Source organism: Mesocricetus auratus, unplaced genomic scaffold, assembly GCF_017639785.1.
Source record: "Mesocricetus auratus isolate SY011 unplaced genomic scaffold, BCM_Maur_2.0 Super-Scaffold_100004, whole genome shotgun sequence".
NCBI classification, from domain to species: domain Eukaryota; kingdom Metazoa; phylum Chordata; class Mammalia; order Rodentia; family Cricetidae; genus Mesocricetus; species Mesocricetus auratus.
The window spans coordinates 4,134,032-4,161,692 of record NW_024429189.1 but is presented as its reverse complement, the minus strand read 5'-3'; the positions used below and the strand labels follow the sequence as shown (position 1 = coordinate 4,161,692).

At 55.9% G+C, this 27,661-nt stretch overlaps 1 protein-coding gene across 1 annotated transcript in view; it reads left to right on the top strand.

Annotated features, from left to right (window-relative positions):
• The first annotated feature begins 5,065 nt into the window (after positions 1-5,065).
• Rxra (retinoid X receptor alpha) overlaps positions 5,066-27,661 on the top strand; it is an 85,539-nt gene continuing 62,943 nt past the window's right edge. The window contains exon 1 of the mRNA XM_040745150.1: positions 5,066-5,202. Coding sequence (XP_040601084.1) covers positions 5,175-5,202 — 28 coding nt within the window. The 5' untranslated portion in view covers positions 5,066-5,174. The remainder of the gene's footprint in view (positions 5,203-27,661) is intronic.

Sequence of the window (27,661 nt, the reverse complement as noted above, 5' to 3'; positions counted from 1 at the left end):
TGAATGATGTGTGCTTGGGTGTGTCTTTGCCTCATTCGTTGGCTGGAGGGCTGGGCATGGGAGAGCAGCACTTTTAAGTTCAGTTTCTCCTGCTGCAAGCCCTAAGGAGAAGCACCAGGCAAACTCCAGGGTTGCTTTACCCACTCTCCAATGCAAAAATGATGCCTCTTTATGGCGCTATCAATAACCGCTCGCCTCTCCTGCTGCCGCAGTGGCCACATACATAATATTTAAACCACATTGGTGGATGACAGAGACAGACGGATATTTTTAATCCCAACAGACTATTACGGTTCATATCATGTCTGTCAAATAAATATTATGAATCATTTCCCGTTATCTTTATGGGGGCAAGTTGACGACATCAGGGGATAGGGCAGGGAGTCTTTTCTCTGAATATTTATCCAGTTCGTATGTATATGTATGTGAACAGGAAATTTATGGAGCAATTGTCGATAATAAATGCCCCGATAAAACACATTATCTCCTCGCTTGATGGACTACATGTGGAGAGGGGCAGGGTGCAGGAGGCAGCGAGAGTATTCTGCCTGGACTCAGGTGAGCCTGGGAGTTTCCCTTGGCATCCTCAGCTCCTGTGATGCGTTAGTATCTGCTGCCCATGGTCATCATCTCATCTTAAGCCACATGTCCTCTGTGATTCACTGATCATGTCCTCTTATCTTACAGAGGAAGAGAACGAAGTTCGAAGAGGGCCTTTGTCTGAGGGCTACAGTAGAGTTGGCGGTTTTGGCCTCCTCCTCCCGGTACCTCCCCAGCATCCCATTCTCCAAGACCATCAGCTGTCCTTTCTTTCTGGTCTCCAGCCTTCCCTGCCATCTCTTGCCCTGACTGTCTGACCCATACCTTCTGGGAAGGCAGGTGTTGTGATTCACTGGATGCAGGTGTATGAGATCAGCAGTCTTCTGGGGGCTTTTTGGGAAATCTGGCTAACGGCTAGTGCCCATGGTGCTGGGTCCACTGTAGGACCCAGAGTCCAATCTCTGCTACACCAGCCTTAACACTGCCTATACCTACGGAGTAGGGAGCAGGGTCTTCCCCTGCTGCGAGGGCAACGGAGGAGATGGTGTTTGAAGTGTGTTGCAGACCTGGCACCTGGGAAATGCAAGCATCCTCCTCTCAGGGCTCTCGTCTACCCTTGTCCCTCCTCTTGTCCCCAGCACCCCTGGAACTGTTTAACTTGGCCTTGGATTTGGACTCTCTGAAAACCACAAGTTCTTGCTCAGGGCTGCCCCCAATCCCGTTCCCTCTGCACAGAGGTCCTGACCGCAAGCCCTCCTTGTCTGTCTCCTCTGTGCTTCTCTGCTTCTGGCTACAGGCATAAGGACCCCCCTGGGACCGAGGACATTTTTCCCCCAAGGTCCTGATCCAGAGGCACCACCATCCTTTGTGGCCACCCATCAAGACAGACAGAAGTCCAAGTGGGGCCAAACAGCCTTTCCCCTTACCTCCTGGAAAGACACGCACGGAGAGGGGGTTGAGTCTGGACCCTGTGCTGGCCACAGCTCCATATGGCCTTGCCTCTCTGAGCTTCACCCACCATCATCCAGCTTGGTTCGTGGTCACCCCAAACTGAGCCACGGGGAAGGTGACCAAGGGACTCTGTAGGCTGCGGTGCTGGAGTTCAGAAGTGGGCCTGGTGGAATGCTGAGCGTCTAGTCTACCCCAGCCCTCTGCTTTCAGGATTTGAACTTCCTGGTCAAGAATATTCCGCTGGGAATGGAATGGAGACAGCCCAGGACCCCTTGAGTTCCAGGAACTACTGGGCCCCATATGTCTGTCTGATATAGCCTCAGGGTATCCAGCAATACTGGCCTTTAAAAACTCCATTCACCAGGCATTCCCTAGACTGTTTACAAGACTGAGCTGCAGCACTGTGAGAAAGGGCCAAGGTACCTTAAAAAGCATCCTTCACGAGTTAAACAAACAAACAAACAAATGAAAGAAAACTCAAACAAAACAAATGGCTCTGAGTGTAGGCTTAAGAGGAGGGATATTACCATAGAAGTTTTTGGCTACTGAAGCACGTGGCACAAAGGCCAGGGTGGTTTTTCCCATTGTGGCTTGGTCCTGACTACTCTGGAACAGTCGCTGTCTCTGGCAGGTTCATGTGGGTTCACCCCTACCAAAGAGCCCCAGGTTGAGGTGAAGGCAAAACACAGTGGCTATAGAAATAACAAGCAGCCTGCTCCCGTTTTTCCTCCCAGAGCTGGAGGGTTTGAGGTAGGGCCGCCCTCAGTACCCTACCTGCCCTTTGTCCTGGGTACCTTGTCTGTGTCCCTGTCCTGTAGAGAGACAAGGCTCAGAGCTGCTCAGCCTGTGTCTCTGAGGCCAGATGTGAGACTGGACTAGCTTAGTAGGGTCTGGATCCCATGTTCCCCACTGTACCCCTATATCCTGGAGTGGCCAGGCTTCCTGGAAACAGGCATTACCTCTGGATCCTTCCACTGTCCCTGTCCCCAGCTAAAGTCCCCACATGGAAACCTGCCAGCCTAGGCCTCTGTCTTCCAGTACTTCCAGCTTTCCACTGCAAATGGTAAGGCTGGGGGAGAGCGGGGATGGGGTGGGTGCTGGGCACTAGTGAGTCAGAGGGTCCATCACCAGGACCTAAGATTCCATTGCCAGCCTTAGGGACCTTCGGGCTGAGCTTTCCCACAGCAGACCCAAGTGTTGTGGTCTGACAGTCAGGCTGGCTTTCGGCTTCTTCCTACCTCTAGGCCACTGCTATGCCAGTCCTTCCACCTGGGTGTGTCATCCTGACTCAACCGGACAAACATGTCCCTTCTTCATGGCACAGCTCAAGGACCAGCCATCAGGAAGTCACCAGAGCCCCTGGCTGGCTGGCTGGGTCTTGTTTGTTCTTCTGTCTCTATTGGTGGTGCTCTGGGTCTGCCTGCACTGCTCTATCCTCAACTATGGCTTCTGTCGCCATGGTGTGACCACTCTTGCCTGTGAGACCTCCTTATCTTGTGACAAAATAACCACCACCTACCTGCCAAGCCCTCCTCCTGGCCTAATAGTCTCTATATTGCCTGGTTAGTCATTCCAGTGACCCAGTAGGGAGGGTGGGATTGTCTGCACTTTACAGACCAGGGGACTGAGGAAAAGAGCGGAGTGGAGTGCCTTGGCTAGACCACTAGACAGCTGGGAGGCAGAGTTGGGGGTCTGCCTCTGCCTTGCACATCTTGAGCACACCTTCCCCGAGAACCCAGGGTCATGTCTTCAGTGTAGACTCTGCTGATGTTTGTTGACAGAATGAATGATCCTTGGAGAATAGGGATCGTTGAAGCATGATCCCAACTCCCCTGCCACCCCCCCTTCTTATCCTCTCTGCTCTGAGACTCAGTGTGGGCAGGCTGTCTGCAGCCCACAGATTTCCCTGGCCATGGCAGAAAGACTGGGAGAGTGGTCCAGGGTGCTAAGAACAGATCTCTGGCCTTGCCGTAGACACAGAGAGTGAGTTCTACCCACTCCCGACCCGGCAGAGGAGTCTGAAAACGGCCCTGTCAAGGAAGGAGTCTGGGGGGCTTTCCCCCGGTCAAGGTGTACCACCACCAGAAGCCCCACAAGTTGCGTGCCGCATTAAGGGAACTGTCCAGGCGATGGGACAGGCCTGGGAAGGGGACTTGGTTTGTACACAGCCCAGGACATTTAGTGCCCCGATTTTGCTCTTTCTTCTCTCCTGCCCTGGGAGGATAGGTTTCCCCAGACCCCACGGGAGCACCAGGGCTGGCCTTCCTCTGGGACAGGTCTGTAGACCATATGGGATGCTGCGAAGAAAAAGTGCAGTTCTGGAGGGTGGCGGTAGTGCACCCAGGCAGGGCTTTCCTTTTTGTCTCGAGGGGGAGGTGCCTTCTTTGGGCAGTACCCACTATGTGCAGCCTGTGGACTTTGGTAAGCCCCTCTGCCAGGGCCTCCACGCTGGATGTCGGTCTGGCAGGCACCAGCTGGGAGTGGAGGGAGGCGGGACTGCCGGTTGCCTGGCTTGGCTCAGGCACACAAGTGCGCTTAGGGAGGCTGGCTTGGCTCTGCTCAGGTAGCTCACACCCAAATCCGAATTCCAGCCGCCCAAGAAGGCGGGCGGGTTGCGGAGGAGGCCCAGGCTCTCTCTGGGTAGGAGTGCTTCCTTTCGTTTTAAAACAAACAAATCATGAATTTAAAAGTCAGGGCAGAGAGCTGCCCAAGGTATATAAATAGCCTGGGGCCACTGGGCGATGTCCGAAGCGGGCAGCTGCGTCTCTCTAACCCCGTACCTCAGAGGAAGGCTGGGGCCGTCGGGGTAACACGGGTACGCGGAACCCCCTTCCCCCCCCCCGAGTTTGGCTTTCGGTCAGATACCATGGTCATCTTTGGGCCTCCCTCGTGTACGTGGGAGGGGACTGGAGCGTCGGAAGGATAGCATCCCCCTGCCCAGCTGCCTGCTTCTGGCTCACCGCTCTTCCCCGGCCTCAGTTTCCCCATGTGTCCGTTGGGGTGCTCTGGGGCCTCAGCTCTCCTATAGGGGGCCCTATCCGACCACGGGCCCCCAGCGACCACGGCTGGCCTCTTTGTGTGTCCGCGCAGACAATGGCCCGGCCGCTGAGCTCTCCTCCCGGCCCGGCTCTCCTCCTCCACCACGGGCCGCGGGGATTTTGGGCAGCCGGGGAGGGAAGACCGCTTCAGCTGGCCGCCCCGCCCTCCTCCCACGCCGCCGCCCCACGGCTCCCGGGAACCCCTGGCAGACACAAACTTGCAAGTTTGCAGGACGCTCACAACTCGGGGCCGGGCGGAGAGCGCGGGGAGGCGGCGGCAGCGGCGGGCGGGGCGCTCACCGACTGCGGGCGGGGCGAGTGGCGGCGGCGGCGGCGCTGCGCCGAGTCCGCGCCCGTCGCGGGCCCCCCCGCCGCTCCCCCCGCTGCAGGCCGGGCCGGAGCGGGTCGCGGGCGCGCGGCGGAGGCGCGGGAGGCGGGCGCGCGCGCAGGGCGCGCGCAGGCACAAGTAGTTTACATTGTTGGGCGACTTTTGCAACAACTCGCCGCGCCGCGGCCTCCGCGCGCCGCCGCCGCCGCTGCCGCCGCCGGCTCCCCGCCGCCCGGGCCCGGGCCGGCCGCGCCGGGGGCCGCTGCGCTGTCGTCCCGCAGCTCCCGCCGCCGGCCGGGAATGAGTTAGTCGCAGACATGGACACCAAACATTTCCTGCCGCTCGGTGAGTGCCGGCCGCGGCGGCGCGGGCGAGGGAGGGGGCCGGGGCTGGCGGGGCGGGGGCGCGTGCGCAGCGCGCGTGGGGGGGTCCGGCCGGGCCCGCTGGGCCCCGCGCTGTGGCGGTACCGAGAGTTGGCGCGCCGGGCCCGGGGAGGCGAGTAGGCACAGGGCAACTTTTCCCGGGCCCGGGCGCGCGGCGGGAGAGGGCGAGGGCGCCGGGCCTCTGACTTGTCGGGGAGCGGGAGTGGGCGGCGGGGCTGGGGCGAGCGGCAGGTTCGCTCAGGACGTGGGATAGGGTCCCTTACGGTGCGCGTAGCGCGTCCGCAGAACCCCGGGGCGCCCAGCCTCAGTCGCCCAGAACCCGGCCACGCCGGAGGAGCAACTTCTGCGCTCGCTGGAGGGCTCCGGGCCTCCCTGGCACTGGGATGGGGGCGACGCGCTGGGATCCGGGAGGCCACTGCTCCTCCGGGCTTGTCGGGCTGCTGTTTGGAGCAGGCCGCTGGCCCCTGGGTGTCTGTTCGCCCAGGACAGAGTCTGCGATCTTGCCGTTCCCGACAGCAGCCTAAACCTAGGTGGGCACGGTCACCCAGGGGCCTCTGATGAGGAGCATCAAACCCAGAACTGGGGCCCCACGCTCTGGCACCCCTAGTTGTTCTCCCTGGTGTTTAGGGGGAGGACAGCCCATAGGCAGAAGAGTCCGTTTTTCTTGTCCTGCTGCCCTCCCGCCAGCAGCTCACAGCCTGCCAACTCCTGGAGTGGAACCCAGCAGGATCAGAGCCCCCCACCCATTGCTCTCGCAGGGGTTTTGGGAGCCAGAGGGAAGCAGTGTAGAGAGACTTTATAAATGGGCTTTGGGAAGGATATTAATTTGGTGGTGAGGACAGCAGCCAGGCTGTCAGGCTGGTGAAGAATTTGTGCGGAATGGAAATCAGGACAGCTGATTATGGACGGAGCTCCATGATGATCAGTGCCTCTTTGCCTGCCCAACCCCTATGAAGCTTGGGGTGCAGTTTGGCTATCCTGAGGGGTGATCAGAGCCCAGCATGGCTTCCAGGATTTTTGGTGATTTGGGGAGGTGGCACCCCCTTGGCCCAGACAGGTCTGTTGCAGAGTGACTTGGATGGAGTGTTCCAAGTTTGTCAAAGCTTCAGACACTTCGTCCTTATTAGTAATGATGAAGACCATGGGGGCTCAGCTGAGCTCGAGGGTCTGGCTCCCAGGCTGTAAACTCCTGTCCATGTTGTAGTTGAGAAGCTGGCTTCGAGAGGCCCCACTTAGAAACTATAGGTGGTGGATTTGGCGTTGGAGCCCCCTGCCAAAGTCTACTGACACGAAAGCTGTGCTACTGTGGCATGTAGCCGTGGGGCCTGATGTGGGGTTGGTGGGACCCCTGAGACACCTCTTTCTCTTCCACCCAAGCCTTTGTGTGCACAGAGCTGGGTCCTTAGGACAGGAATGCTTTGCTCCGTCTCTGGCCTGGGTCATGGCTAGGGCCTGGCAATACTTTGCCTAGATTTTGGAATGGGAAACAACATCCCAGGAGGGACAGAGCCCATTCTAGAAGTTGACACATAACAAAACTGGGCATGAGGTTGCCGGGTGGCTGGGCTGGAGTCTCCAAGAAGAGGAGTTGTGTCTTGGAGCTGTTGTCTCCCCCCCCCACACACACAAGGAGACCCGGAGTCTTGGGTTCGCAGAGTGGTGGCTCTCAGGACCAGCTTGTGGCCTCCCAGGCAGTCCATGCCGCAGGGCTGAGTTGTGAGTCCTGGGCTCTGATTACATTTTATTTTTTACTAAGCTTGTGACCAGCTCTGAAGTCCAGTGCAGTTGAAGGTCCATTTAAGCAGCTACTTGCCTAAGCCCTTTTGTCAACACAGCCTAATCCCTCCTGGGGGCTGAGTGTCAAAGGATCAGGCTCATCCAGGGTCCCCACTGACTATTTGGGTCTGACTTGAAGTGGCTGGGACAGTTTGGCCATCCTTTTTTAACTACCCTGCCACTTTTGGGGTCTGGGACGGAGGGCTCTTCCCAGCGTGCACTGTGTGGGGTTTGGTGGTTCAGACAGCCTCCGAGACTCTCTCCACCGAGTTGATCCTTGTGGGACAGATCTGAGAAGGGAGGGAGGATGGGGAATTTGCCCCAGGCAGTCCCTGTTTCCTGGCTTAGCTGCCCAGGGCTGGAGTTGGGGAGTGGGGTAAGGGCTCCGCCTGGCCTCAGCTTGGATGGTGGTGGGTCTGGAAGGCTGAGCCTGCAGAGTCCAAAGGTTCCAAGCCTGCATTGACCTTCTCAGATGTGTGGTCCATTTGTATGTGAGGGTAACAGGTTTCCAGAAGCAGGACTCTAGGCCTCCAACCACGCTCTTGTGGGGCTCTTGGGGACCTAGTGAACTTGGGGCCTGTGTGAGGGGGCTTTTTAGTAACATTGGAGCCCTTGTGACCCAAAATAGAGCACATTCCGGGCGTCCCGAAATAACAGGGTCACATGACTCTCAGGAGGCTGGACTTGGAGTCCAGCTTGGGCCTGACGAGGCAGTTCACAGTTAGGCCCCCGGCTGCCTACTGATTTGGGCATTTGTTTTGGGAAACTCTGGGGGGGACTCCGTTGTTGACTGAGGAAGTGTTAGGCTGAGAAAAAGTGACCCCCTGATGGTGGTCTGACCTTTGGTAGTGGCCTTGGCCGCCTGTCTTCTTCTTTGGGCTGGGCACAAACATTTGTCTCAGGTGTGGGCTCAGAGAGCTAGGCCCACCGGAGGGACTGCCTGAGGGTGGGGAGTTCTCCACACAGCCCAGGTCTGCACTGCTCAGTCTGTGGGGTGTGTGGGGTGTAGTTGAGTCCGCAGGCCACGTGGGGCAGCTGCCGTGGGCTGGCTCCCAGGTCCAGGTCTGCCAGGGCCCTGGCGGCTCTTCCGGCTGTCCTTCAGGGTTAGGGCTAGGTGCACCTCCTCAGGAAGGCCCCTATGATTGCCTGGCTAGTGCCCTGTCCCACCCATGCCAAGACTCTTCTGGAGGCTGAACAGAAGTGCGGGGACACCTGCCCCACCCTCGTGCCTTCCTTTAGGAAAGGAAGAGGGTCACAGGGTTTGTCACTCTGTGGTCACTGTAGGGGTGCTCAGGCCTGCATCCCTCCACCCATGCGTCCCAAAGGGGCTCTAGTATCCAAATGTTTGGACAGAACTGAGCTGCATAGAATGTGTTATGAGAGTCTTGGGCCCACCAGTCAGTGAGGTTGCCTGGGGCTTCCTGTCTTTAGTGGTATGGGGTCTCACTGTGTTAGGACCAGCGTCTCCATGGTAAGTGAGGCCTGGCTCTGCAGTGAATTGGGCTGGTGGACCTGGTTCAGCTGTCTCAAGACATAGGCCTTGTGAATGGCCTAGGGCCAGGACAAGCCAAGACCTGCCTTCCTTCCGTACTCCTTATGCCTAAAGCTTGTGGGCCAGGCAGGGCCTTGAGGTATCAGATTGGCTGCTGCATTTTCGTGGGCTGGCCATCGGCTGGGCCAGAGATGGCAGCTGGAGACCTGGCTCTCCAGAGTGTAGGTGTTTGGATTGTGGCTGGGAGTGTGTCCGTTTGGGGGGTCACCATCCAAACCTTTGTTCCAATGCTGTTTTTAAAATTTAAAAATTACGTTTTGTGTGTGTGTGTGTGTGTGTGTGTGTACTTGCAGACACACATGCCACAGCATTTGTACAAAGGTCAGAGGGCAGCTTTTGGGAGTTGCGTCTTTCCTTTCCGTACCATGTAGGTCTTAGGGATTGAACTCAGGCCTTGGTAAGCAAGTACCTTACCCACTAAGTCACCTCACCAGCCCCCAGTGCTTTTATAATAGACTGGTTTCAATGCTGGGAAGGGTCGGTGGCGATGGACTGTCCACTTGCCCATGGGCCTGCAGCATGTCCTTGCTATAAGGTATACTTGTTCCTTCCCTGTCCCTTCTCCTTTCCATTCAGACTCTTTTCCATGGCTGTGCCCTCCCTCACAGCCACAGAGGGCCCTGAAGGACAGACACATCTGGACAGTTGATATCAGTCACCTGCGTCTGTAAAATGGGCACATTCCTTGTTTTTCAAGACTGTGGGGCACATAGCCTGATTTGTCCTAGGCTGGTTGGGAGTCCACAGAGCTCTTTGTGTGGGGTATGATCTCTCTTCCTCGAGGTGAGGCCTGAATCCAGGTCCTCTCTGGGTCTCTTCCTTGAGTCAGGATAGGGCCAAGTCACCATTGTCGAGCCCAAGCCTTCCTGAGACTCCCCTGTGCCATTGGGTGTGAGGCAGTGGGCACCGAGGGAGCACAGCTGCGACCCCTTGGCTGGGTGTCCCCGTCTAGGTTTCTGCTCCCTTGCTAGGCTCCCTTGACAGACCCCAGCTGCTGCATGACTCTCCCCAAGGCTCAGTGGAGAACCGTGCGTGAGCACACCCACCCGAGTCTGGTGCGAGATGTTCTGAGCAGTCGTGCCCCAGCGCCTCACAGACAGGGAAATTGCACCCTAGAGTTACAAAGCAATTGTCTAGCTCAGCAGCTGAATGAGCGTGAAACGGAGCAGAAAGCAGCTAAATAAAATTGGCCCAGGACGTGTGGGGAGCGGCCAGGGTGTGCACAGACAGACAGACACACACACACTTACCTGGTGCTGCTTCCACCCCACCATGAGGTAGCAAGCCAGTGCTACAGGCCTCCCAGGGTCTCCTAAACTTCACATGGATCTGTGGGTCTGGCTGCTTCTCACAGCCCCTGTTCTTTTAAATTTCTCCTGTCCTGTTCAGGACCTGCCCACCTGGAGAGGGGGCTGATATGTATCCATTGGGTGCCTGCTATGTACTGGTACTTAATTCAAGGCCTTATGAGTGACCCAGGGGCAACCTCACTTAGTGATGGGAAGCTCCATGGTAGGGTCTCTTTGCCTTGGTACTTCAATATCATGTCTCTGTGAGGTTCTCTGCTCTGCAAATTGATTTCCTAGACAAGGCCCAGCCCTGATCTTCAGCTGGGCCAAGTCTTGTTCTTGAACTAGCTAAGGTTCAGTTCTGTCAGTATCTCAAGAAGCTGCCTGTAAGAGTGGAGTCCATGCTATGATCTCTGCTTCCACCCCTAGACTGAGTAGCTGTTTTGCTTTTTTTTTCTTCGAGACAGGGTTTCTCTGTGTAACAGTCCTGGCTGTCCTGGAACTTGCTGTATAGACCAGGCCTGCTTTAAACTCACTGACATCCACCTGCCTCTGCCTCCCAAGTGCTGAGCCTAAAGGCATGTGCCACCACCACCCGGCCCCCTGTTTTCCTTTTGACTGGCAAGTCTGAGGTCTCACTGTGATGGCTCTGGATCCTTGACCCTGGGAGGCTTGCCCTCCTTCCTCGAAACCCACTGGGGAGTAGAGACTCCTTGATTGCCACTCTGAGAGGCCCGGGTTCTAGATGATACTAGGGACCAGGTTGGCTTTAGGGGAGCCTGCTCTGTGGGATCAGAGTAGGGACCCTGAAGGCCATGGTGAAGAAAAGGCTTTGGGACTTGGCCCTGGGACACTGGAAAAGGTCAGCATTGAGACTCTAGGTGTGCATAGTCTTCCTTGCCCAAGTTCAAGTCTGTTCAAGAGGCAAGATGTGTCAGTTGTGCTAGAGACTCAGGGGAGCTAAAGGCCCAAAGTCGATCTTCTGTGGACACCAGAGCCTGCCCTAGCCTCCCTGAACCTCTGCTGGCCCATTGTCCAGACCCAGTCTCCCCAGACAGCATCCTGGAGCCCAGGGCACTGTTGGCGGAGGCTAAAGCATTGTGAGTGGCAGGGGAGGGAAGCATGCCAGGCTGGGTCTAGGCTAGGCTCTGTGTGTGTGTGTGTGTGTGTGTGTGTGTGTGTGTGTGTGTGTGTAAATCCTGCAGCGCCCGTGGATAAGCCCTGCGGAGTTCAAAGCCACTGGGTGTGCGCGGGCTGTAATGAGGTTACTGATTCAACTGGCTTCCTGGTGCTGCAGCCCAGAGTGCAGGGAGGCTGGGAAGCCCCGTGAGGGATCTAAGTATCCCATAATTGACCAATTTAGCTTAAGTGTCCGTGCTGGCCCCGGGCAGAGGTCAGGCGGTGACAGTCCAGGTGGCTGGAGTAGCTGCTTGTAGTCCCAGAAGGTGCTTCATCTGTCCAGGACCTCTGAAGTGGAGCCCTAGGTGGCTGACCTGTGCTTCAGGAGCTTGGTGGCCTCTCCTCCATACAGGCTACCCTCTGTGCTTTGGCTTGGACCTTGTAAAGGCTGACATCAGGCTGCCTGGGTTTCAGTTTTGTCTTCCAACCAGTTGCTTCTCTGCCTGCTGCCTCTGCCTCTGCCTCTGCCTACAGGGCCTATGGGATGGGATTCGAGGCCTGGCTGGTAGAGTGCATGCTTAGCCTATGTGGTTCCTGAGTAGCCCACCTTGATCCTGTCTCTCTTTGAGACTTCCTGAGGGTAGGGCCAGGCATGTATTGCCCAACCCAACTCGAGCTGATGGAATAGGCCTCTGGCTTTACTGGGGTTGGAAGATGCCCAGTGCTCTGGAAAGGGCTGGCAGGGCCATGTAACCTCATTCTTTTTGGAAAGACTGGTGTCTAGATGCTTTACGGGGCAGGTGCTCTCCAGACAGCACTGGGCGCCATGCAACATGTGTAAGCCATTTCCTCAGCTCGGTGTCCCCAGGGGTGGGCCATGAGGTGAGACAGAGAGGCGGGGCTCTGCATTGAAGGCCTCCCTTCAGAGACCCAGGTAGTGTGTCCTTCCTTCAGACTCCTGGTGTCTGCTGTCATGCCTTTTGCCATCTATGCAGAATGGACTTTTAGCGATATTGCCACTGCTCTTGGGTTGTGGCGGGGGTCCTCCTGAACCTCTCATTCTGCCCTACCCAGGTTCTCTCTCTCCAGCTGTCTATGTGTCCCTAAGCAGCTCTTTTTTTCCCCCTCTGGGCCGTGGCCTTCCCAGGGCCCCTGACAGCTGGAGGCCTCTGCCTTTCTCCCCCGGCACTTTGGCTGACTGTCCTTCTGGGTTGGTGGCCATTCAGTCATGTGGCACAACTGGGGACCAGCTCCTCAGGAATGACTGTGTTCCCTTCCCTAGCTTAGGGGGACAGGAACCAGATCGAGGTGTCTCCGAGACCCAGGAAGCCACCGGCTCTTAGTGGTGGGACCGGACACGGCTCTGGATTTTGGCTGGGAATGTTGGAGAAGAACACACATTGGAGATCTTGTGGCTCTTAAGAAGGGGGAGGGGCATGGGGCCTACAGATGAGTGTTCCAACCCCTTGTCAGCCAAGTTTGGACCAGCTTTCTCTCCTTGGGCTCTGACCTCCTCTACCTAAAACCTGTCATGCTCTCCATTGCTCTGAAGTTTACTGTAGTATGAACGACATCTGAGGTCTGTAGCCTTTCCTGACCCACCAGATACCTCCTCTCCCTCACCCCTCTCACACCCAGTTTCTTCACGTTTAATACTGGTGACTAGACTGCCCGCAGTGGTGAGTGAGCTCTACTTCTTAGTCCGGGTTACATGGGCCACCACGGGCAAAGTCAGTCTCCTTGGCCTTCTTCAGGTGCTACACCTCTGAGGTGCCTGGGAAATGGAGGATGCCTTGCGGAGGTGTGACAGGCTTTGAATCGTAATTACAAGTTTGCTAGATAGGCTGTGGAGTTAAAGCAAACCTTCTCCAGAGAGCTGTGGCCCCAACTGAGGCTCTAAGGGATGGGGTGCCCAGGTCGGCATGAGCATAGGTCTTCCCTTGAAGGGTTCCTGAAGGATCCGGCTGCCTAGCCAGGCTTCTCTGGCCTGCTTCTTGCTAGCTGGGTCACAGGTGTGTGCTGCTGGAACCATGTGAGTGAGTGAGTGAGTGAGAGGAGGTGTGTGTGTGTGTGTGTGTGTGTGTGTGTGTGTGTGTGTGTGTGTGGTGTATGTGTGCCTGGCTCATGTGGGAATGATTAACTCTGTGTAGAGCTGAGGCTGAGCTGGGGCCTGGTGGGGATGTAGCTACAGGGCTCCTCTTAGCTGCTCCCTTGATGACTTGATTGTCGGTTCCTCCCATGGTTCTCAAGACTTTCTGGTATGGAATATGACCCTGCTGGCCCAGTGTGGGTCATTGTCCACTGGAGGATGCTAGCTTTAGGGAAGATGGCCCTCTTCAGGCCCATTCTGGATAGAACAATAGGGTCCATCCCCATTCCTGTTTCCAGGGGCTTTTTTAGTGTCATCTGCCCTGGAGACAATAAGAAGTACTGGCCCTGTCCCTCTTTACTGGCTGGAGGACAGCACTGATTGGGACCAGAGTCCAGGGGAGGTGGCAGAGCCACCCCCACTTAGCCTGCTCTGGACTTTCTGCCTAGGATCAAGGTTGAGGAGGGCTGGGGAGGTGGGGACCTTAGTCATTGGATACCAGGGCCAAGAGGGGCAGAGCTTCCTTCCCTCTTGGACTTCTTGGGCATGATGACAGGGCACCTGCCACCACTTGGTGTTGGGACCCTGGGGACCTGGCCTAGAAAGGCTGGGTGATATGGGCTCCAGGCCCTGCAGCTTCTTGGGGCTGCTATCCGTCACTTCCTGCTGCATGTGCTTTCTGATTCAGGCTGTGCAACTCTCTTCCTCAGTTGGTTTCCTCGGTGGCAGGCAGGAAGGATGGGCAGACAGACAGCTTTGGTGGAGATGGGAAGTACATGCCTGTGCTGCCCTTCCAGGATCCTTCACAGCGTATGGCAGAGTCAGCCTTTTCCCTCAGAACCCAGTACCTGAGTCCTTCCTGGATAGGCTGGCTCTGCGTGCCCGTCCTTCAGGGCAGGTGGTTCCTGGGCTGTTTGCCGCAGAATCCCCAGTGCTAGGTGTCACAAACACTGCAGGGTGTTTATGGGATGAGTTAATGCCCTCTACAGAGCCCCTGCCCCAGAATTAGCGTGGGGTCTTCGTTGGCTTCTGGGGCAGATGTCTTTGATGTTGCCATTTCCGAGTCTGACAGCAGTGCACGTTCCCCTGTTCTGATGATCTTTAAGACTTCTGGGTGTCTTTTGCTCTGGCCTCCAGCAGTTATGTTCCTGACCGTAGCATGAGTGGGTGCAGTTTCAGAACTTCAACCCCAAAGGGAAGTCAGATGGGCTGGTTTCTTGTAGCTCGGCCTGCTGAGTGCCAATCTTGGAAGGGGCTAGGGAGACAGGGCCACGAGTACCCAGTCACATGGACCTCCCTGGGGTGCACAGGCACGGCCTCCCTCTGGCTGCCAGGCTGTATATATATATACAGGAGCAGGCACACGGCATGCTGGGAAAGTCTGGGATCCCAGCAGGATCTAGAGATGCACAGAGGGAGGACATGTGCCCCAGAGGAGTTTGGAGAGACCAGTGGCAAGCTCTGTGGTCAGAGACCTGTCTAGGGACACCAGGCAGGGAGAGCATGGGGTCAGGTCTGAGTGAGGGCAGAAGCCAGAGGTAAGTCAGGGGGCACTGGGGATCGAATGTTTGCCCTCTCTTAGGGGATGGAGCCTGTGGAGGTGATGTATGGTGAAGGCTCTGTTCCTATACAGGGGGCAGCTGTCAAGGCAGGGGGTAGTTACTAGACAAGAAGTAGGGGAAGCCCAGGGAAGGACTGGGGAGGGATGAGGTCCCTCCCAGCTGTCTAAAGGATGCTGCTATGAGCCAGATTCTGGATGGGCTGTATCCCATCAGTATCCTAGGCCTATACTCCCTTCTGGACATCATGGACTCTGCCTTGATGGCTCTGTATAGCTCGAGGCAGTGCTGGGACCAAGGCTAAGCAACCGCTAGCAGGGTGGTATAGTAAGAGGGGAGGTGGTCCTGGCCTTGTCTTGGCGTGTTGATGGGTGCCTAGACTGCTGTGGTCTGACTGTTTCACCCTCGCAGCGCTACCTGTGGTTTCTGGACTGCTGGAGAAGTTTGACTGACCTGAATGGAGCATGAACATGATGATATTGTCTATAGACAGCTTTGTGACCCAGGGCGTCCCTTTTAACTGCGTATTCTTCCTGTCCCTGATAGCCCAGGTGAGGAGGGCTGGCCTGCTCCATGCCTCTTGAGTATCCATGAGGCCACTCTGGTTCGCGAGGCAGAGCTGTGGGCATTGGCAGCTTCCTTGGCTGGCTTGGCCAGTGTTATCCGCAAGGCCTCTCTGGGCAGATGTTTGGGGTGCAGCTACAGCCAGGCATCTGACCGGGTTGGCTCATTCTGGCTCCCCATGGCGGAAGTATTGTGGTTTGTAAGGGAGAATTCTGTAGTGTAGCAGGACCTTCTTGTGTCAGACATACTCTCTGTCCACCTGGCTGCAGGACGTGGAGACCACTTCTGGCTCGTGGATCAAACTCCTTCTCAGCTGACATATTTGGTTTCTCTGATCCAGGCTGACACCTTCCAGGTCATAAGGTCATGGGACAGGTCACTGTGCCACCCTTGAATAACCCACTGGTGGGTGGTTTATACTTTTTTGGGCATCTGGCTCTTGAAGCTGTGGCTGGCCAGCTGGAATTGGCATGCTAATGTCATGCCCTCCCTGTCTGCAGTGGAATGGGAACTTATCTGTTGTGGATAGTTATTGTGTCTCCTGTGCCAGGAGGCTGGACTCACGGGGCAGAGGAGAGGACAGCGGCTGGACTCACTTGGCCCTGGACATACCCGATAAGCTGTGAAGTCATTATCAGAGGGGGCTGTGTAGTCCTTACCCTTGGCCAAGATTCCAGCCTTGCATGGTGGAGACCCTGGGGGGTCCTGCACCTGCTGGGACTTGTGGGTGAAGTGAGGTGGGAGCTGGATTTTGGGGGCCCTTTTCCCCTCCAGGATGAAGGTTCTACCAGGGCTCTTGAAATGGCCTCTCTCTACCTGAGACCCCTCCATACCTCCTGGCTGCTGACCTGCTGGTCACCCCCCTCCCTCAGGTTTCCCTGGTTGCCTTCCTGAGAACAACACTGTGATTGTTGTTACCATTGCTATCCACCTCCTGCTGCAGCCTCATTTATTGTGGGAATCTGAGGATTGGGGGGTGGGGGGACCTAGGTTGTCGGCCAGTGGGCATCCGAGCAGGGCTGGCAGTAAGCACATGGGGCTTGTGATACCTGAGGGACTTGAGGACTGAAGGTCCTTGTTACCTCACTCATGGGGACCTGAGACTAACCAGCCTCCTGGCCAGCTTGTAGGGTCTACAGCCTGCAGCCTACTTGGCAGAAAGCCTGGACCTGGTTTGTAGTGTGTGATCCTCTCCTCTAGTCTTCCTGCTTGGATCTAGGCCATGCTGGCCATCTCAGACTTTCCCCTGGGCTTTCAGAGCCCAAACCACTGTGAGCACAAGGCCCTCCTGCTTGTTTGTGCATCTGGGTGTTAGGAGAGTGCAAGCGAGGAAGTCTTTGTGAACATGCCTGTGTAGGTGGGTGGACTTGTGCCCATATCTGACCCTCTGTGTGTGCATGAGTTCTGGTGTGAGGGTGTCTTTGTGTGCATCAGGTCTATGTGTGAAGTTCTGCATATCATCCATATGAGCGTGTATGGTCATGTGTGTGTATGCCTGTGTTCACGTGTAGGTTCTGTGTATTAGCTACATTGATTATATGTGGCTCTACATGTGTGTCTCTGTGTGTCTGTTAATAGAGTTCTGTGTATCATCTATATGTGAATGTGTATGACGTGTCCATGTATGAAGTTCTGTATATTATCCACATGTGAGTGTGCATGGCTATTTATGTGCATCTGTATGTATACTTGTGTTCATATATGAGGTTCTGTGTATTATCCACCTGTAAGTGTATATAGCCGTGTGTTTATGTCTGTGTGTGTGTCCATGCATGAGGTTCTGGGTATTGTCCACATATAAGTGTGCATGGCTATGTGTGAGCTTGTATGTGTGTGCATTCTGTGTCTGCATGCATTTCTGTGTATTATCTACCTGTGAATGTGTATGGCGTGTGTGCATATGTCTGCACACTGTGTCTGTGTATGGGCTTCTATGAGTATGCACACTACTTCATGAGGGCGACTCTGTGTATTGTCCATGTGTGGAGTATGCATGGTCATGTGTAAGCTTGTGTCTCTGTGCATACCTGTGTTATGCATGAGGTTTAGTCTGTTGGCCATGTGTGAGCCTTCGTGGCAGTCTGTGTGTCTGTGCATATATCCATATATGAAGCTCTTGTTTGCCTGACACGCTCTATGTGAGCGTGTCTATGTGCGCACCCACGTCCATGCGTGAGATTCTCTGTAGTACCCACATGTGAGTGTGCATGATCATGCGTGAGTATATCTATGTGTAACTGTGTTCATACGTGAGGTTTGCATATTGTCCATGTGTATCTGTATGTCTGTGTGCACACCTGTGTCCATACATGGGGTCTTGTCATGCTTTATATCCCATTGTCTCCAGGCCCACACCACGGCAGCTATCACTCACTAGTCCTTCTCAGAACCTGGACTTCCTTTCTGAGGTACCCCAGGCACTTCCTACCAGCCTGGGAGTATTGACCCAGAAGGTGCCTGGTGCTGTCAGGGAGAGGGCAGTGTGCCAGCTAAGGCCCTTCCCTGCTTGCTAGGTCTGTCTCCAAGGGAGGTCTATGTCCCAGGGGATGAAGTTAGTAGGGCCTCATGCCAGGGTCAGTTGTGCACACTTTAGTGTCAAGGAGCCTGGCGTGAATGCTGGCAAGGCTCAGCAGGGAAGGGTAGGAAGGAAGGCTTCCTCTCATTGTGTGATGAGGAAATCAGGTCTGAGAGCTGCAGGCGGGCCGTGCGGGTGGGGGAGCCAAGGGCTAGGCTGCCTGGGGAGGACTGCTCTGTGGCGCCTTGTTCCCGGCTGTCCACTTTAGGCAAAGTGGGTGTATTTGCAGATGGGGAACAGAGCAGGGCTGACTTGGGCTGCAGCTCCTGCCACAGGGGGCTCCGGCAGGGTGGAGTATAGTGTGGTATAACTTCTCCCTCTTCCCTTCCCATGCCTGAAACCACAGGGAAATACAGAGAAGTCATGTGGCTGGTTAGCTGCTGAGCTGGAACTTGAATCCAGGACCTCAGGACTCCCCCTTTCAATACTTCCTGCTGGCTCTCAGGCGCCTGGTTAGCCTTATGGTGTCAGCAGGGGTGGGGACACCTTGCATCTGGGAGGTGCTGGAACCAGCCGGCCTTGCTAAGCGAGGAGATACCCTGTTTCCTTCACAAACAACTGGGGCTGGTCAGAGCAATTTTATTTTTATTTCCTATTTTTACTTCCTCGTGGGCTCTTTTCAGCAACTCTGGGTTAGATGGGCCCCACCCTCCAGGCTCCACCCGGCTTCCTGGCCCAAGTCTCAAACTCTGGACAGGAGCTCACATGCATGTCTGTGTGGCCTGGGAACAGTACCCTGCTTCTGGCTTTTCCACACCTAGTGCTGGGGGTGTGGGGGGGCGTTGACTCCTTCCCTTTTCACCCTGGGAGCAGCCCTGCACAGTAGGTGATGGCAGGTGTGTGTCTGAGTGTCTGACTCAGTTTCCCTGTTCACCTCTGGCTCTTGCTAGAGGTGTGTGCTCTTGGCAGGGTGGGGCATGGACTTTGGGTAAATATATTGGCAGTGTGCCCAGCTGAGACCCGGCTGGGCAGGGTGTAGTGAAGACGGTATTAAGCTGCGCTGTGGCTTGTGTGGATTTTGCTTCCCTGGCCCAGATCCAGCCCACAGTGTGTATGCCGTTTAGGGGTCTACAAAGCCCATCCTGGAGTGGGGGGAGTGGGGGTCTCACCTGTTGGCTGCCATTTCAGCACAGCCAGGACTTAACACTGATCACTGATGGACTTGGGATCTGGAACTCGGCTCAGACTAGGGACAGAGAGGCCTTGTTTTCACGGACACTTTGGTCCTCCAAGTTCCCTCAGTATCAACATGCTAAGCCTTTCCACCTGTTAGGAGTCCCGGGAGAGAGCTGTCCCACTCACAGGAGGACCAGGCGCAGAGAGGTGTCACTGAGCCCCGAAGCTGCTTGGCTTGTGGCCAGGGTGGTGGCCTCCACAGAGAGGTGGCTGGAGTTGACTATCTCTGTGCACTAGACCACCCATCAGGTTTGGGGGATTTGGCTGGTAGGAGCAGGACTCCTCCGGTTTCCCTCCTAGGCCTTCCTGCCCTGGCTGCTTGGCGCTGCCACAGGCGGTGGTAGTGACTCCTCCTCAGTGTGAACCACATGAGAGGCATGGCTGTGCTGGTGCTTTCAGAGCCTGCATGTGTGGGTTCTAGGGGTTTTCAGATAACCCTCTGGTTATCTGCCCAGGAAACAGGACCTCAGAGTGTGTGTGTATGGTCTTTCTTGGAGAGACCCATCAGCTTACAGATTTCCATGTGGCTGCCCATGGGAGGTGCCCTGGGCTCAGGCATTTGGCCTGTGGATATGAGGCCGCTCCTGCCTCCGAGCTGTGTAAGTCTTCAGTGGACTGGGCAGCATTTCCCCTTAGGCAGTATGCGTGTCCTAGGTGGTCTGTGGGCCCTGGCATTATCATGGGAGCCATCGGCAGTGTGAGGACCCTGGGCAGCATATGTGTCTCGTATGAGCAGTGCAGGTAGCCAGCATGTCTCCCTCTCTGACTTTTCGCTTTCTCGTCTCTAGGTGTGTGGTGCTGTGTCTCTCCCGGCTAGAGTGGTCATAAGAGTCACTGAAGTAGGGCTTATTGCTTGGTTCTCTACTGAAGTAGGGAGTGATGACAGGGTCTCTCAGAACCACAGAGCCCTAGTCCCAGGGGCAGGGAGAAGAGTTCATGGGCCAGCAGACCGGGATGGGAACATTCACTATGGGACTGGGTAGGGTGATAGCATATGCAGATCTGCCTCTGGGAGAGAAGTGTTTCTCTGGAAGGGGCATCTGCGATGGCTGCTTCTGGAACCATCCTGGAGTGCAGGGGTTCTCAGGGCTAGGAAGGGAGACTGTTATGGGATGTAGCCCCAACAGGGACTTAGGAGCAAATCCATTGTCTCCGACCGCTGGTCTTTCTAGTGACCAGAGGAGACATTTGTCCAGCAGGGTCCCCACGCCTCAGGCCCCATCCTCACCAGCACTGTACTGAGCACAGCCTTCAGCCGGGATGTTCCACGCTGGTTTTCTTCCTCCTCTGCACAAGGTTTTTCTAACTGTGGGAAAGAGTGTTTCCTCCCTCAGGTAGCAGCTAGGAGGAATGTGTTCAACAGGGGAGACGTATCTGGTGCCCCAAGCTCTCTGGCCTGTGTGTCCCACAGATGTATGACATTGCCTTTGTGCCAGGCCTGGATGCTGAGCCCAAGGTGCCTAATGCCAATGCCCTGCACATTCCCATCTCTGGGCTTTGTCCATGCCCTCCTTCTGGTTGGTGGCCTCCCTGTCCCTTGTGCTTCTTGCTCTCATCCGTGGGGGCTTCGATTCAGTATCTTTGGGAGCTGCCCTGGCCTGAGCCCCATCTCTACCCTCGTAAGTTCATCAGATTGGGTTAGTGGGAACCTAGCCTGTGTGGAGTCTGCAACATAAATATGGACCTAACCCTCTGCGGGTCTCAGTTTTCTTATCCCCTTCTGTGTGAGAATGGCTGTCCTGGGCTTATAGGGGGAGGGGAGCTAGCTTTTAAAGCTCATGCAGACTGATACCAGCTAGGCTTCATGCTCTCTCTTAAGGCTCAGCTTCCTGCCTCAACGCCCGCCACCCTCCGGAAGGGGCTGTGATTGGGGTCCGCCCCATGTGCCTGACTCAGCAGCCACAGGGTGGGGGAAACCGGAGGTTTCTTGTCTAACCCCAACCCAGGCACCCTCCCACAGCCCAGATTCCTCTTATGAAGGTGGGTGTGGAGTCCTCAGTTCCTAGAAGAACTGGGTAGGGCTAAATCCCAGGTTTTAGACTCCTCCTGGGTCCCTGTGGATGCCTCCCAGACTCTGACGCTCTCCTTGGTGCCCCCTACCCTCTCTGTCTCTGACAGGTGTTCACCTGTACACCATCTCCACCAAGCACCCTGCTGGGTTAGCTTCCTCCCATCCTCCCCAGGACTCCCGTGCTGTCAGGGGCTCAGCGCTGGACTGGTATGGACCCTGACTGCGGAGGGAGTGGATGTGGAGGTGGAGGCAGAGGAAACGATACTCCCACTGTGGTCTTTGCTTCCTGGGAGTCTGGCCTTTGTGGCTACATCTCAGCTAGGCAGACGTGCCTAAAGAGAGTTGAGATTGGAATCCTGAGGCCTTGTCTGCATAGCTGCCTGGATAGCTTGTCCTAGAACTGCTTCCTGGTCAGCTCTAGGCCAGTGGCGGTTGAGAAGACAGAGTGGGTGTGTCCAGTGGCTGTAATCTTAGTGGGGCCTTGGTGTCCCGGCTGGCTGATGCTGGCACAGTTTGACATCTCCAGGAGACAGGTCTCCAGTGAGGTTACAGTGGCTTGGGAGGACAGTTCTCTGTCTAGTGATCCTGACCATTGCTGGGATGAAGCCAGTAACTGGAAGCCCAGCTGTGCAGGGTTCATGCTCCCTTGGTGGCTGGCAGTGACGGGTCTGCCTGTCTGCCTGTATTTTGTGCCCAGCTCTGGGCCTGCATAGAACTAGACGAGGCTATGGGGTTTGGTGGGTTGTTCCCACTGACCCAGCAGCTGCCTAGCCTCTCTCCCTGGTGGTCACTCAGTAGTGGGCAGTGTTCATCCTCAGGCACGTGTGGGACCTGCCTGAGGGGGTTGCCATGAAACCTCAGGAGCCTGGGGAGACTGAGTCAGGACAGCAAAGGGTAGAGGAGGGGGCAGCAGGGCTTGGCAAGACCCAGAAGCCTGACCCTTCCTGTTTGCCTGATTAGCCTCATGGATGGAGGGGCAGCTGGAGGTGGTGTAAGACCTGGCTGTGTGACCCAGGCTGTGCTCACAGCTTCAAGGGAGGCCACACAACGTTGTGGAGCTGCCAGGTGGATGCAGGGGATTTTTAGTCTACACCCTCAGCAGCGTGCGTCAGTAGTATGGGGAATAAGCAGAGGAAGGGTTAAGAAACCCAGGCAAGTAATGATGTCTCTAATTTCCCCGTGTGATTTAATAAAAATGTAAATGGCTGGGTGGACGGCCGCACCGCCACTGTGTTGACCGAGATGAATTGCGTGTGCTCAGTGGTCAGCCTGCCTTTGTCTCTGCACTCCCAGAAGACTGGTGCTTCCTGCCGTCCAGGAAGCTGGACACTGAGGGGACAGACACATTCCTCCCTCCACCTCCCTGGCCGAATGGGCAGCTGCAACACCTGGGCGTCTGTTGAGGAGGGCTGCAGAGCTCTGAGAGACCTGGCTGGACAGACCACTGGACAGACCACCCTTTGTGTCACCTATCGCTCACCTCCTGGAGGAGCGGTGACTAATCTAGGATGGTTTGGAGCCTGTACTGAGCATGGTCAAGTCCTGGTATGTAGAGGGGTCACTGGCCACTGGGGCCAGGGAAGACCTTCCTCAGGTGACGTTTGGGCAGAGAAAGAATAGGCATGTGGGGCTGGAGGGGAAATGCCTTCCCCGTTGAGCAGCAGTGTGTGCAAAGGCCCTGAGTTGGGGGCTCGCTGGTCCCGGGGAAAAGGACAGAGAATACGGAGCTTGTAGGCAGCAGAGCCAGGTTGGGCGTTGCAGGGTGTCCAATGGATTCTGTTTGTAGAATCTGGTGGGTCCTGGTGAGAAAGGGCCCAATGGCAGGAGTGAATCCAGAAGCTGTGGGGGTGTGGCAGCTGTGTGCTTTTGGGGCTGGTGGATTGCAGCCATGCGATGTGTAAGGTCTTGGGCTTGGGGTGCAGACTTGGAGTGACCACACAGTTGGGGCCTGCTGATGGTGCATTTGTGGGGACATGGATGGGAGGTTGTCGAGTGTGTGGGCTGGAGCATGGCTGTTCTGAGTGGGAGAGCAATGCAGTTTTAGGGAGACTTGGAGGTTTCCTAGGAGGTAGAACTTGGGTGTCTGTGGTCAGGTGGGGCATTTTGATAACCTGACTGGGAGATTAAATGGGCACTGGTGTTGTAGTGTGATGAGTCTTAGATATGTGCCTGTGAATGCTGGCTGTCTATTCTCAGTGAGCACAGGGCAATTGCCTAGAAAGGTCCCTGGGGACTGATATTGGCCACTTGTGTCAGCTGCAAATTTGAGGACTGTCACCCTTAGAAGGTGAGATTTTAGCTATGTTTAATTGTACCCAAGTCTACTGAGGTGGCTGTCTACCCCCTGCCTTACTTATCTGTCTGTGTCTGCGTATCCTCCTAGCAGAGGTACCAGATGCCACTTGGTGCCCTTGGGCCTGGTGCAGATGCTCAATGCACACTGGGCGGTGGTGGCGCACACCTTTAATCCCAGCAGGCAGGAGGCAGAGGCAGGGGAATCTCTGAGTTCGAGTTCAGCCTGCTCTTAAGAGCAAGTTCCAGGGTAGCCGGAGCTACACAGAGAAACCCTGTCCCCAGGGGAAAAAAGTCAGATGCTGGAACTAGAGGTTCAGGGTCATAGTCCCAAGGAGAGGTGAGTGTCAATGCATAGCTCAAACACGTAGCCTCCCCAGCTTTGGAACCCTGCCCAGCCTGTGGTCAAGAGGCTTCCATGGGCCCCCAGCTGTTACATTGTGTGAGTGGAGGTTATACTTCTCTGTGAAGCTTTGGAAGGAGCACATGCCATTTAGTTGTGTTCCTTAGTAGGGATGGCAGGTCCTTGCTAAGGATATTGTCTGGGTAGGGCATGCTTAGCATTGCTCAGAAAGGGACCCAGGCCACCCTGTTCCACTCTGCACACTGGTGCCTCTCCCAGAAGAAGATCTGGCTGGCCATGTAGACACCAGTTCTCCAGCTGACCTAGAGCTATTGCCTCCCACCTCCCCAGCTGCCCTTGTCTTTCCCTTGACACCTGTTGGCAGTGGTCCAGCCTTGGGTAGCTCTGGGAGGGGATACTTCGATCTAGGTGGAAGGCTGCACTGGAGTTGGTAGAAGGGAAGCTGGCATCCAAAGGGACCTGGAGGGAATAGATAGGGAGATACTGGGTGTTGGGAAGCCAGGCTAGAGGTTGGGAGGGAAGAGGGCCTAGCTGCTGATCCTGGCCAGTGCTGAACAGAGCTTTTGGCAAGGTTGATAGCCCCTTTCTGTGGAATACAGTGACCTGTACCCTTGGTTGAAAACCTCAGAGGCTGCAGTGGTGACAGGGAAGGCTGATGTCTCCAGGTGCTTGCTAGTGCTAGTACAGGATCGTGTGTGCTATGGACCTATCATCTTGGGGGCGAGGGGCAGGGCTGCCTTGGCATGGTGACCTCCCTTGGGTGGCTCCCCTGTGCAGGTGACATCCAGCTTCGGTCTGAGTCCTCTGGGTACCTGCCAACTTATCTCATGAGATTTGGGGTCTTGAGTCTTATATGCATTCTCCCTTCCCTTAGCAGTATAGCGCTGTGTCTCAGTACCCTAGTGCTGAGTCTGCAATGTGATGTCCCTCTGGGAGGCTGCAGAGAGGAGGGACAGCCTGGCTGGCTGGAGAGGTGACCAGAGTGAATGCAGGCCACTCTGGAGTGGAAGTAGTGTGGACAGTAAACACTACTCATTGTTCCTTCAATACCCCCCTCTCCCTCTGGCCTGCTGGCTCCTGTCCCCAGCTGGGTCCTGCTCTCCCTTCTCTGGACCCCAGACTCATTGCTTCTGTTCAGGGCTTGGTCAGCTCCAGGGGCAGTGAAAGCTGGTCTACCAGATGGCTGGGCAGGCACATTGGGCCAGCAGCATTAGGTTGCATCATTTAGAGAGTGTTTGATTAACTGGCCTGTCTGGAGCTGGCTGGGCAGCTGGGCAACATCAGCCCCCACTCTACACCGAGTGCGGAAACCACAGAGGAGGGAGGATCCGCCTCGGGGAGCCCTTGGGCTGGTGCAGCAGATCGATGCACCCAGTACAGCATTGGCTCCACTCCCTGGTCCCCTACTCCTCAGCTGTGTCTTTTAGGGGACTCCTTGGCATCCTTGAACCTCAGTTTCCCCTGTTAGGGGAGAATGACTCTTCTTTGGAGGTGGTAACCTAGAGTCTGATGTTTTGATGACTAGGTCCTGTGGGGACTGCCAGAGTTCTCCCTGTGGTTTCTGGGTTCCCCCCCCCCAGTGGCCCTAGTGGTCCAGGCAGTGCCATATGGAGGGTGGGGTATAGCCCGAATGCTCCACTTGAGCTTACTAGTGAACCTGGGTAGGGGTGAAGGCACCTGCTGAGTGGGACTCCCTGGCCAGGTAACCACTTTTTCTGGGAGCAGTCAGGCTGTGGTCTGGATTTGTCTCATCAGGACATTTCTATTCTTGGTTGAGAGGTTGAGTGGGAGCAGATGGGAGGTATGCTCTCCTATCCTAGGCATGCCCTACGAGAGGAGATGCCGTGGAGAGTACGAGAGGTTGAGCTGGGGCCTGTTCCTTTCCTGGGGAGTGCCTCAGTTCTCTCTGCGCTTTGGCTCTGGTGTCTCTCGGAGTCAGTGTGTAGCCAGGCTGACATCACTGTCGGCTTGGGATGGACTGGATGTGGCTGGCACTGCCAGGGGCTGCATGCTGTCAACATGTGTCTGACCAGGTCCCTGAACCTAGCAAGGTAGAGCTTTCTCCCCACTGCTTCAGAGTCATTGCCTATAAACTGGGGTTCTCACCTTGCTGGGCTCTGTGCAGGCCTGTGTTCCTTGAAGTGTAAGTGCTCAGCCGTGGAGAGGTGTTGGCATCAGTGGGCCTGAGTCCTCAGCACTTTGCTCAGGAAATTAGCATGTTTAGGGGTATGATTGCTGCCGGTAGGGCTTAACATATGTAGCCCAGACAGGCACCAAGATGGGCCAAGAAACCTGGTGAGTATCCCTGGGGTCTCCGGCAGACACCTAGTCCCTCTGGTTGTGTTGGGGAACACAGAGAGACCTGAGCTAGCAGTGGGACAGTAGCACGGGGACAGGGACAAGTATGTATGGAGCAGGTCAATTTTCAGCTCCTACCCATGTGGGCTCCCCATCTTCCAGACTGCCCTGACCCATCATCCTGACTCGGTATCTTTACCGACATGGGGAGCCTGGAGAGGGCAGTGATCCCATGCCTTGGAGAAATGCAATCCTTTCGTGGCCCCTGAATATTTCATCAGCAGATTAAAAATTGAAACTATGCCGTCCCTCTCTCCTCTGGGAGGGTGGGGGAGGGGCTTGTACTCTGTCTCAGGCCGGTTTGCGTATTTTTCTTGGTAATGGAGCCGTGTCAATTAGAAAATGACATTGCTGTTTAAAATGTCGTTCTGGGGCCCTTTTTAATTAAGGCCGAGATGGAATAACCAATCTGTTGCCGTGAATGAAATTTTAAACATCAGATTGAGAGGTGATGATGTGGAGTGGGCTTTGTCACGGAGTGGGTGCAGAGCCCTGGGTGATGGATGGAGGCTGTGGCCTGGTGCGGACTGTACTAGTGTGTGTGCGTGTGCGTGCGTGTATGTGTGCATGTGCGTGTGTGTGTGTGTCTGTGTGTGTGTGCACGCATGAGCGTGTGGGGCTATGTTAGTCTGCAGCCTGTGGGGTTCACAGTCCTGATGCTGTAGCCCCATTGGAGGGAACAATGCTGACTAGAGGGTCCCACAGGATGAGCAGGGTTGGGGCACAGCGAGGGGAAGGTGTTGTGGGTCTGAGGGAGTGGACAGGACAGTATGGTTCTTGGGGATGTCTGGAGCTATAAGAAATGTTGCTGTGACAGGTACTGGTAAGTCTGGTGGGGAGGGCAAGCTATCTGTGGCTCTTAGGAGCTTCAGTTTGCATAGATGCGCGGGGGGAAGCCTTGGGGGAAGGTGAGTAGGAGATCGAAGAGGGGACCAGAGAAGTGTGGGGCCTCTAGGTGGCTTCTCAGGATCTGAAGGGTAAGAATGGGAAAGGGCTGCATTGGGGCCCTTGGGTGCCTGTAAAGCACTGTGAAGGGGAGGACCATGTGTTCTAACTCTTATGAGCAGGGGCTCCTCTCCAGGCCCCCAGATGGCGGCACAGGACCTGGCTGGACTGCCTTGTCTTGCTTGCCTAGCCCTTGTCCAGCAGCAGGCAGAGTGGCCCCTTGCCAAGGCAGCAGGCTGTGCAAGGGGAAGTGTCTGGGCCTCCCGGCCTCCTGCTGCTCTATGCTCTGCGCTGCTGTGTGCTGGCCCACGCTGCTTGTTTTGCTTTGGCGGGGCCAGGCGCACCCTGGCTGCATCCTGCAGCTCCCAGGACTTGGGCTTGACTTTAGAGTCAGCTTCCTTGGTGATACAGTAGGTAGTTGCCAGGACTGACTGAGAGGGAGGGTGTATGGGCTAGGCCCCACAGCACACAGTGTGGCCTTGGCCTTGTGGCTGCTGGCTAGTCCTTTTTGTACCCATACTCTTGTGTGGTCAGCTGGGAACTCATATGCCTGGCTCCCTTCAGGGACATGATGGACTCTCACCCTCTCTCTGGGTGGAGGTGGGCTGGATCAGCCAGCAGGGTTTTGTAGACCTTGGCTCTTCCTTCCACCTTCCTTGGCAAGAGGAGGCCAACTCTCAGTCATTCTTTCCCCTTGGGGACACTCAGCCCTTCTGATGCCTGCTCAGGATGGCAGGCCATTGACACCTGTT